This window comes from Dermochelys coriacea, chromosome 7, assembly GCF_009764565.3.
Source record: "Dermochelys coriacea isolate rDerCor1 chromosome 7, rDerCor1.pri.v4, whole genome shotgun sequence".
In the NCBI taxonomy this organism is placed as follows: domain Eukaryota; kingdom Metazoa; phylum Chordata; order Testudines; family Dermochelyidae; genus Dermochelys; species Dermochelys coriacea.
Window position 1 is genome coordinate 107790544 of NC_050074.1, and position 12159 is coordinate 107802702.

Sequence of the window (12159 nt, forward strand, 5' to 3'; positions counted from 1 at the left end):
GATAACAAATGGGGAAGTCATGGGATAGCCCCCAAAATACAAATGAGTTATTTATAACCTCTCCATTTAAACAAAAACAAAGTGAAACCCGAGTTAAAAGCGACTCCCGCAATTAATGTAAAGTCCACCCTTAATGAATGCTGTACTTAGTCCCATTGGCCCAATGCTGCCCCTATTAGCCCCAGTCCTGTCGAGGGGTCAGAAAAGCATTACCCTTACTCAGCTGGGAAGTCATGTTGACCTCAGTGACACACCACACTCCAGTAATGATCCAGGTTTGTAGAGCTCTTTGCAGTACTGGAGCCAGGAAATGCAAGGGCATGTGCTATGCTCTTTGTGGAAAAGTAGGGCAGAGCTTTGGCATGAACTGCACAGCTCTATAGCATCCACCTGGGGATTTGTTCAGAGTTGCTGAGGCTGCTCTCAAAGCATTAATTTTGCTGTAAAAAAGGTACTTTAAATTCAAAAACAAAGTTAGCTGTAGGAATTTTCCCTAGAAAGGAAGGGCTCTATTAGCATCCACAGAAGAGTCCAATAGCTACATCATGTCTTTAACAGCTCCGTATATCCTAGGAAGTTGCATGGTGTTAGAACAGGAACCTGAGGAGCTATGGCATCAAACTTGTTGTTAAACACCATGTGCTAATACAATGTAATTTCCCAGGCTAGACTAGCCCATACAAGTTAGAAATAGAAAGACAGGAGACCATCTTGTCCATTTCTTTGCCACTGTAGGACTGTTTGCTACAGAAAATATTCTAGTGTTTTGCCCTGTCTAGATTTAATAGTTCAAGGAGAACCCTGTGAGACTATTTCACAACCTCAGAAGACATAATGTCAAAAAAAGTTTTCCTAACATTCAGTCCACATTTTGCAGTACACAATTAGCTCCCCAGTTCTTTTATGTTATTACCCTTGATCCATGCATACAATCCTCCTTGATAGCAGCAGGAGTTGTACAAATAGACCAGCGTTTGAAATGCTCCTTAAATTTTTGCTGTAAAATGCTCATTTAAGCAATGTCTTTGCAAGAAAGGTTTTTAAGCTCCCCCTCTTCAGATATGGTTGCGGTAGTTTGCTCCTTAGAGGAGTGACTTAAAAAAAAAAGGCCTGAAATAGTTCTCTTATTTATAAGATAAAAATTAAAAACCTTTAAGACCCTCTATAATATCTGTTATCAGGTTTCTTTTCCTATTAATCATATTCTCAGGCTCAGTTTAGTGAGACAAACCAGCTCATCCTGTGTCTCATTTGGTCTTGTACAACCTATTTATGCAATGACACCATTAATAAGGAAAAAACCTCATTTAGTACACGTCTGGTACCAAGACCAAAATTTCAGCGAAAGGGAAAAACAATAGTGATCCTTTGAGCAATACCTCTCAATGTATCAAAATACAGTGTCTTTCAGAAAGAAGCTACAGTTCATCATCACCCTTTGGAATGGTAGAAATAGATCCAAAAAACAGAATCAAGCTGATCTTTCTTCTATGCACAGCTTTAAAATGACCTCAAGAGTTGGGTGAATACTGCCAAAAACTCCTTTGCCAATAGTCACTTGGATGTGTAAATGAATCTGTTTTGCCTGTACTGTTCGTGTTCTTTTTATGTTCACCTTCTGCAAACATTCATGCAACTGAATTTTACTGGCACAAATGTTATTAAATTTACCAGTGTGAATATTCCTATAAAAAGTGCAGATGCATACATTCAGCCAGGGAACAGAAACAATACCATGTTATCTATCTGACTAATGACAACTAAACAACATAGCCTGAATAGGGGAAAGTTTACCCCTGTGCAGAGAACCAGCCTAAGATCAATGCACCACTCCTCTTAACTATTTTGAGGATGTTATGCAGTTGAAGTGGTGATTTGGCCTTATGTCTATCTGAAAGTGGTAAATTTCACCAGTAGAGAATAGCAAAAACTAGCAGAAAATGATTTAGGATCAATCCAAAGTGTGTAGTACAAAAAAATACAGAAAAATTTCAAGTAACTAATACATTTGTGCAAATCCCAGTTTGTTTGCGGATATTCATAAGCAGAAAGATTCAGTTAATCTTATCAATGACTGCTTCACCTCATCTCCATTACTTCCCTTCGGCTTTCTTCATATTTGACTTTCCACTCGGATACTTCTCTTTCTTTGGCCACAGTCTAAGGAAGAGGAAACAGGTTGTAAGAAAATTAGGTAAATCCAAGGAATTCATTAAGACAGCTAGGTAGCTAGATACTAGAACTAAATTGCATTTTAATGGGATACACAACTGCTTTTAAATTTTAATATTCAATGCTGATACTAGAGCAAGGCCTGAGCTGAAGATTTCATATCTAGATTTGGATCCAAATCTATACACCCCCAAGGAATTTTTCCATTTCAAACCATAAGGCCTGCATTCAAACATGCGTATGTGGAACCCAACTCAAACTTCCCCAAGCTCTTTTCAGAGGTGGTAAATCCTGTGTTTAAATTTATGCTCCTCCCTAATTACATGTAGATATGTTTACAGAGCTATTCTATTCCTCTATAGAGGGAGTACCCTTATATCAGATTCCACAAATCTTTAAATTCGTAGTAGGTCATGAGTAATGACTTCAGGATCTGTCCTGAAGAAAGGTTCTGTTCTCATGCATGTATGTCTGGACTGAGTAACCATGGAATCATGATATCCATAATCTACATTCCTCCTTGTCCCTCCCACTCCTGTTATATGTTATATCCACACAGTTTGTGCTTTTCTAACATCAGATTGTATCATCTTTTCAGGCAGGGATCAGTCTTTCATATTTTCTGTGGCGCACCATGTAGGCACTATAAAATAATAAAAAGTAGAAGCCTTATAACATTTGTTTTAAAAAGATAAACCAATAATCCATTGCTCAAGTTGTATAGATTCCAGGTAACTGCATAGTGATATGTAAAATAAATAATACAAATTTCCATATACTGGGTCTGATTCTCATCTACACCAAGCAAATAAAACTTACTCCCATTTTAAATCTTTTACACTGCCAGAGCAGTGGGGCCTTACTGTATAAAAGAATCAGTCCCTTTTCCATATACTGGGTCTGATTCTCAGCTACACCAAGCAAATAAAACTTACTCCCATTTTAAGTCCCATTTACACTGCCAGAGCAGAGGGGCCTTACTGTATAAAAGAATCAGGCCCATGGTTTTCAGAACAGACTATATCTAGTTCAGGTGAATGACTTTGAGAAAACTAGAAATAAGTAAACTACCAATTGAAGAAACTTCTTATTTCCAGACGCTATAAAAAGTTACCTCCTGTCTGGCAATTCGTAGTGCAGAATCCAAATCTTCTTGTTGGTAGAGCAGATCGGTGGTATTTTCTGCCTCAGAAGCGATGATTCGGGAGTACAGAGTACTTTTAGAGATGGAAACATCTGCAGGGATAGCAGGCTCTTTCTGTATTTTTTTAAAAAAACAAACAAAGAAATTAACCATTGATTATGGGTTTACTAATAGTTCAGCTGGCATTTAATGGGGAAAATGAAACAAACAATGAGGAAATGTGATCTTACAATGAATGGAAAACATTAGAGTGCCAATCTGTTAATATTTACAACTTTGTTCTTATACAGAAAACAATAAAGATAATGCTGGGAAATCTAAAACTTTGAAGCCATGAGTTAGACGTTCTCAAAACTATTCTACACCTGAAAAAAATGAAATATCCAACAATAAGAACATTTGAGTGAAGAAAACAAGAAAAAAACAGAAGCAGTCATCACTGAAGGGGAATCAGTTTCAGTAAAACAATATTTAAAATGACAGCAAAAGGTAAGCTAACAGATATTGTACTTGTACAATAAAATGACAGCAAAAGGTAAGCTAACAGCCAAAGTAGTACTTTATCTACTGTAAATTATATTCTATAGATGGTATTAGGGTACTTCAGTATAGGTGGTGCTACTGCTCCACCTGTATATACAGTACTGTATGAGAAATTAATAAATTAAGTTCAGTTTTATTCTAAAGGGCCAGTCTTACACATCCTACTTGCATGATTCAGATCAAGTCAACCGGACTACTTGAGTGAGTAAGGCAAACATACTTTGGCCCAAGGGTGCAAATAAAATGAGAAATGGGAAAAATATTTAAAAAACAACTATGCAAAACTTATATGCATTATCTTGCAAATAATATAATAAGCCTAAACAATGCAAGATAGAATGCATTCATGGCTAGCCACAGAAAAAAAAATGAGAAAGATTATAAGAGAGAATTAGGAGGGTGCTAAAAATAAATAATCACTGTTTTAAGAAAAACATGTGGAGGGTGAAAATTGCATAAGAATTGTTTCATATGTGGAACAAGAGGACAGTGAAAGAGACAGTACAATATAGGTAATATATTGTTAGAAATAACAGCATTTTTAGCTGATTATGTACAATATTTCAAATTTTTTTGGACTCAGAGAACATAACAGAAATGGGGTTCAATCTTCACAAGCACTCACATGGCCCACATTACTGTACTATCTCAGCATCACACAAACATTAATTAGTGTAGCCTCACAATACCTTAGTAAGGGAGGGGAGTATGATCATCTTCACTTTACAGATGGGGAAATGCGGCACTAGAGATTGATGGCCACGTTCTCCATTACTATGTATGTCAGCTACTCATTTACACTAGTGCAAAAAGTCAGTATAAACAACCATTCAGATAAGCACTATTAAAAAAAACACACAAAAAACCAAACCAAGAACACCCTATCTCTCACTCACACACACACACACACACACAAACACACACACGCACACACACACACACACTCCTTTAGCAAGTGGATGGGACTTTGCAGTAAAGGGGACTTCAGTAAGATATACAAAATCCTTAAGAAAAAAGAGAACTGATGCTTGTAAGAATTTTTTTGATCTGTCACATATAATACTAGGAATAATGGGACAAAATTCTGTTAAAGAAAGGTCAAGTCTCAAGGAATTTTAGTTTAACTCTTTACACACAGAACAGCTAACGTATTAAGTAAAATACTAAAGATGGTAATAGAAGTAACTTGCTTTATCTACTAAGTAGTCATGCAGACTAAACCACGTTTAATGGATAGGACTGAAGATGTTGACATAACTTGTGTCATTCAATTAGTAGTATATATGCAAGTACCTACAAAAACACTGCATGTGACAGCCTTTGGATTCTGTACCTTGAATTTGGCTTCTTTAGGATTTGCTTTTACTGTTATGACTTTGTTTCAGATATTCATAGTGCTTTTGGGGTATGTTAGTATTTCACTGTTTATATCAAAGTTGTATTTGATCCTCTATGTTCAAAGTAGAGTACAAATATCGGGCCAGATCCTGCTTACTTTATCTAATAACATAAATGGCTCACTAAAGTTATCAGTATTTGGCCTATTATCTAATCCGCAAAACATCCCTGCCAAATAGGTGAGTATTAGTCAGATTTTTACCAACTGGGAAACAGACAGACAATGACTTGCCCAAAGACACCTAGTGAGTCCACAGTACAGTCAGGATTAGAACTCAGAACTTCCCGATTCCTAGCCCTGTGATAATCCCACATGCCATGCTGACTTGGCATCATGCTTTAGTTCAGTGGTTCTCAAACTTTTGTACTGGTGACCCCATTCATACAGCAAACTTCTGAGTGCGACCCCTCGACTTATAAATTAAAAACACTTTTTTATATTTAGCACTACTATAAATGCTGGAGGCGAAGCAAGGTTTGGGGTGGAGGCTGACAGCTTGCGGCCACCCCCCACAATAGGGTCATGACCCCCAGCTTGAGAACTCCTGCTTTAGTTCATCCATAAATTTATGAAGCCATTTCCTTTCCCTAAAAATTTATATTGAATAAATTCAAGTATAATTTGTTTCTAAGTATACCTCGCTCTGTATTATGGTTGTTTCATTTTTAATATTAGAGCATACAGTTTATCATTTTATTTTATTTATATAATTTATAGACATTTCTATGGTGCTTATTACAGTTGTTTTCTATTTATTAGGGTCAGGTGAAAAATTCATAGCAAATAGAGTTCAATCATTTTTTCTTATATTACTGTTCCAGAATGATCCCAAAGCAGAACGCAACTTTCTCTTATTATTCTAAACTATTTGCTATGTTGTGTCCACTAGTAGTACCATCTCTGTACCTCATTTGTTGCAAGTATTGAAACTCAAACTGCATTAGCCTAGATTTGATGCAAGTGATATGGTATGTCTCTGTTCTGACTGGATGAGTGCAGTCTTACTATCATGTTTCTGCTCTGAATATTCACTTTTCTGAGTTTAAAGTTTGTTTCTCATGATTATATAATATTTGTCCAAATTCATTCTCCCAGCAAACATTTCCAGCAGTTAATTTGTTTGCAAGAAGATTCATGGAAAGCAAAATCAAAAGTACACAAACATTCAATCATTTAAGAATTTGAATGAACATCTGAACAATCTTTTATCCAGCTCTGCTATTCATAGTGGTATCATGCATTATGTTCATCAGTGCTAACAGTGTACACATTACAATGAAAGCCAATGGAAACATTCTCAGATAGAGAGAATTTACAGTCAGTAATGTCTATGAGCACCATATAGGAGCCAGGGAGGGGGGAAAAAAGGTCACATTAACAAAACTAAAAGCTACAATTAGAAAGGAACAAGGAGTCACAGCACCAACATTTCTAACAATTGAACACTGTTTTTCTTTGTTGAAAAGCAGTATTTCATATGGTAATGTCCACCTTTGCTTTATAAGTTCTTGATGCACTTGACAGCTTTGTCAAAGAGAGAAAACACTTTTAAATTGCAGAAACTCAGACTTCAGATCAACAATTTCCCCAGATGCTCAGCTACAGTCTTGGATATCTGAAAAATCCAAGAAGGGATTGTCTTGTTTCACAGTAACGCAATTTTATTAAATGGAATTTACCCTTCAGGGCAGAAAGTCCCCTGTAGAACAGGTGGAATATTAAAGAACCAGGACTGTACCTGAACTGCAACAAAATAACATATCCCAAGCCACCATAGTGATATCACACTTAAATAGACTGCAATGATCAGGGATGTAATTTATTTCTCAAATAGCTCATTTGCTCTTAGAAACAAGCATATTGATGATAACTGAATGTTTTTTCAAGGTTCTCTTAAACCATAGCAATCCAGATAAAGAAGAAAAATTCCTTTTGCCAAATTTGTACTAACTACTGTATTATCAATGAGCTTGTGCAGTACAAAAAGCTTGCAGCATTTCACTCAGCTCAAGGCGTTCCCCTCCACAGAGATTATCAGCCTCATCCGACATGCACAGTATTTCAAATTCTGATACATCATCATTTGACATCAACTCAGCTCTATTGGTAAAACTTTTAAAACCAGTCCTTCCATTTAAACAAAAATGCCACAATGCACAAGAATTTGGGTAACAGAATATGTAGTCATTAATAACTATTCCTTTCTAATGAACCATCCATTATTCTTTTCTCTGATCCATATTACAAATCTCCATTTCACATTATGTGCTACATTTGCATGCCTTTCCTACTGAACAATATTTCAGATGTCAGATCACTCCCATGACACACACTCTCTCTTGCTCACGTCCCATATATAATAATCTATTCTGTGTCCAGTACATAATCCCCAAGTTGCATCCTGGAGTATATATATTTTACGTCTGAACTAACTCAGAATATTGTAGATATAAATCTATTTTCACAGTAAAGTATTCTTTCCTCCTTCTTCCAGATGAGCACTTTAGTAATATTATTTTACTTAATTAAGTATAAATATATCTGTACACATTCTTTATATACAGGCAGGGTGTGCCTGCATGGTATTTTAAAGCTCAGCTTTGAATTTAGGCTAATACTTTGCTACTGGATGATCACACTTTCCTTAGGACAGTAAAACTGGTTTTAGGACCAGATTCCATTGCTGGTGTGATGCACAGCAGCCAAAACACAGGGCTAGAATCTGGTCCATGATTTTTATTTTTTGGAAGCCTATTGTACACTCATTGCACTTAGTACCATTGATGAGATATTCACATGCATGCACAGATTCATATATAGTTTTTCTACTGAGGGATTTCCATTCTATTAAAATGGGGGAAAATATTTTTCTAAATCTAGTAGTTACTTTATGTGTACTAATGGAATTCTGACCCTATGTTTCACTTCTGTCCACACTGAAATATAGAATGAAGTCGTCTATGAAACACCCAACATTAAAGTTCATACATCTTCTCTATATGTAATAATTTAGTCCCTTTGACATTAGCCTTGATTCACAGTTACTGGAATAGTGTCAGTAGTTCTAAAGAGCTTTGAAATCAGAACATTGCATTATATCACTTGCAGCTGAAATGATAAGGGAAAGTATGTAATGTTCAAATTCTAGGGCCTGTTCCTCTCTCCACAATGTCCACAATAGATCCTGTTAATATCAACACCACACACTGAGGAAAGAAAATCTCTACAAGCTTTCCAGTGTGAGTGAGATATGAGCCTGCTTTTGTACAGACATAGTAAAGGGGGACTTGTCAAATAATCATTCTATAAAATTATGATTAATGAAGAGGTATCTTTTCTTCCTTTGTTCTCAATTCCTCTTCTCACATATCTCTGTCCTATAAGAACAGAGGGGTGCAAAATCCCATGTAGTTCCTTTATAGGCCTTTCTGAGTTCTCATGCCACATTGTGTGCTGAACAAGCTATTTTAAAATATGTATATATGTGACAGTTTGTACAGTAAAACCATAGGGCCCAGTATAGTTGGATTCAGCATCTAAGAATCAACACAAAAAAGCCAGGCAAAGTGAGTTTAATTAGGAAACTAGCTCAGGGATTTACAAACTATCACATTTCACACACAAGGATCAGCCAGTAGGAGTATCGTATTGACTGGCATGGCTGCCCTCCCCCCTGTTTTTAAAGCTTAAGGGATCACTGAACTCTTATTTTTGGTATTTGGGAACCAAGCACATTCCTTTTCCTCTGGTCACTTTTCCTGCACTGGGATTGTAAGCATACAAAATAACAGAAAATGAGAAGTGGCACATGACCAATTCCAATCTAATTATCAAATGCTAAATCAAATCCAGTTGATTCACTGGTCTTAACAATAACACCAGCATAGGTTCTAAGCACTATACTGTAGCCCATATTCTGAAATATACAATACCTCTCAATATAAAATAGTTACTTAAGTAAAGTACATTTCAGAAGACTATCTGAATGTTTTGATTTTAAATTATAGATATATATTTTACACACTTGCACACATGCAAAAAAACAAAAATTCTTCAGTGGCCCAGCCGTTCAATAATTATGATAAAATCTACAATTTATAGGTAAGTTCAATATTATTGGGTGAAAAAAGATTTGTGTTTTATCTCCTCATCAAACACAAACACAAGAGAGAAATTAAAGACAACTTTGGACTTGACTGCATACAGGGTAGTAGTTTGATTTCCAGTACACCCTATATGTAGAGTGCAAAGGACAGCGTTAATGATCCATGCTCTTTTCCATCTCTAACTCCTGTGCGCTCTTCACACTTCTTTAGTCTTAAAAAATTTACAAAGGCTACAGGAGGATTTCTGTGGCTACGACAAGATACTTTTCCCTTTCCTTCTCAACACTGAGGATAAGTGCTCTCAAGTAACCCAGGAGTTCACTTGCTTCCATTCTCCCCAAAGCAAAAATACATAATGAGCAAAGGAGCAGGGTGAGAAGACTCTCTCTATGCCTCCTCCTTCCTCTCCCCTAGCAGAATGCTTTGTGGAAGTTGTGGCAGAGAGTGGTCGGGCAATCTACTGGGACTTAAGCACAGCTGGAATTATGGGGCTAAGACCCAAGGAAAATGAGGCCAGGCAAAGAGATGGCAATTTGGGAGGAGCAGGGAGAAAACTGCTATCCCATTTATTTTTCAGCTCTCTGAGCCTCAGACATAGGATGACAGAGATGCATGACTCTTCAACTACTGTACACTATATTGAATACAGTACTCAATGATTCAACAGCTCAAGTACTTGTGCAATGATGTGGGTTTCTCCCAGTGGGTTTCATATGCCCCTCTGAACTGAAATATAGGAGATCGGATTAATTGATCATGGTAAATATAGGGATCAGTCACGGCTGGGTTGTCTGTAAAGGAACACAACTGTTGAAAACTACCATTCAAAAAGGAAGCCTAAACATTGGAATTGCATCAGTCAATGGATGACTTTTCTGTAATCTATAAAGAAAAGAGACTGGGAAAGAAAGTATCAATCTTCAGATGCAGGGGACTTTGTCTCTCTCAGACCAAACCACTGGAGTGGGACAGGTCATTGGCACAGCATGTTTGTGAGGACATGGATAACCAGCCTAGACTAAAGCCCCCAGAACTTTATTGTTATGTTTTCCTGAAGTAACTGTTAGCAAACCTTCGCTGTGGTAGCAGGCACATGCACCTACTTCTGATACAGATGGGACAGGGGACAAAGAAACTGCCAAGATAAGGAAAAATGTCTGAGAAAGGGAGAAGAGGAGGAGACATTTAAAAATGCTTCATCTGTAACACTGCAAATGGTCATTGTTCTTTCTTATACTCTGTTAGATATGTTGCTGATATATTTATTGAATTATGCTTTTGCCAAAATTTTCCTTTTTAACAGCTGAGAAAATGATAATTTGACCAATAAATCTACAGTATTCATATAAAATAATACTGTCAGAACTATGAATTCAGCACCTAACAACAGTACCATCACCACTAATAAGGTAAAAAGTTAATTAGGGCAATTACAATCACAGGGATTTATAAATCACTGACCCTTATACAGAGGGATTAGACTCTGCAGGGGAATTAATGTTACATGTGGGTCACTGAAATCTTAGTGTAAGTAACTGGGAAGCATCGCTTCTAGAATTCAGATATTTAATTAGGAATGTGACCTGATACATCTTGATTTACCAACTACACTAATCCCAGCTCACAAAAGAATTCCAAATAAACAAAGATATGCATGGGCACTGAAATGAAATGGAAGAAATTATTATAATATTCACATAAAATTTATCCATTTAGCTGGGCTGAGGTCTGGCTTTCCTTTTGCAGCAATATTTTCGCACTCACAAATGTACGTTGGGCAAAAAGTGGAATAATCACACCTTTTAACTACGTGATTTGTGCTTCCACTCGGGTTAAACTGTGGGCCCAAAAACGTGGGCCCAATTTTGCAAGCATGACCGTGCCAGAAAAAGGAAAGTTCTTGTATGAAAACTTACACCCCTTAAACTTTTGCTACCTCTGTCCTCTCAAAACAATTATGAATATTGCTTCTCTTGCTGCCAACGCCCTTTTTCCGTTGGTTTCTCTAATTTACACAAGAGAAGTACTTATTTCAACACCATAGCTTTACATGTTACTACCTCAGCTATTCTTGAGCGGCTGACACAGACTCTTCCTGAGACCTGTCGTGCCTACACAAAAGATGGGAGTTGGACACACAAGGCTGTTCAACAGTCCTAGATTGTTTGGCCTAGCTGTGTTCAGCTATCTTAGCACTGGGAGGCTGAAGCCACATTTGCCAGTAACAGTTCTTTTCCTTTGACTAAAAGAAAAGGAGTACTTGTGGCATCTTAGAGACTAACAAATTTATTTGAGCATAAGCTTTCGTGAGCATCCGATGAAGTGAGCTGTAGCTCACGAAAGCTTATGCTCTAATAAATTTGTTAGTCTCTAAGGTGCCACAAGTACTCCTTTTCTTTTTGCGAATACAGACTAACACGGCTGCTACTCTGAAACCTTTCCTTTGACTGTTTTCATTCTTATTTTTCAGTTGTATCTGTGAAGACTCCATCTGCATTGTTTCCATCTTTGGAGACTTAAGAAAAAGGGCCCTATCCTGCTGAAGTCATTAACAAAACTCACACTGATTTCAGGAGGTCAGGACCGGACGCAACGTCTCCTCTCTCAAAAGCCAATCTTCAGCTGAACAAAAAGGACTAATTCCTACTGCCCAGTAATATTATGATTCAAATGTTATCATTTTTAGATTAGCACTTAATGCTTGAGTTTCTGATTTAGCTGTAACTTAGTCACTGTGAAAGGTAGCTTTGTTTTTATTAAAAAGGTGTTGCAAGATTTTACATTAATATGCACCA

At 36.9% G+C, this 12159-nt stretch overlaps 1 protein-coding gene across 6 annotated transcripts in view; it reads right to left on the bottom strand.

The window, feature by feature from the left end:
• The window catches only part of TACC2 (transforming acidic coiled-coil containing protein 2), a 180784-nt gene that overhangs the window by 13022 nt on the left and 155603 nt on the right, over positions 1 to 12159 (bottom strand). For all 6 annotated transcript variants that reach the window (XM_043518272.1, XM_043518275.1, XM_043518274.1 and 3 more), the window contains 2 exons: positions 3287 to 3430; positions 2084 to 2160 (listed from right to left, as the gene is read on the bottom strand). In XM_043518272.1, coding sequence (XP_043374207.1) covers positions 2084 to 2160; positions 3287 to 3430 — 221 coding nt within the window. The remainder of the gene's footprint in view (positions 1 to 2083; positions 2161 to 3286; positions 3431 to 12159) is intronic.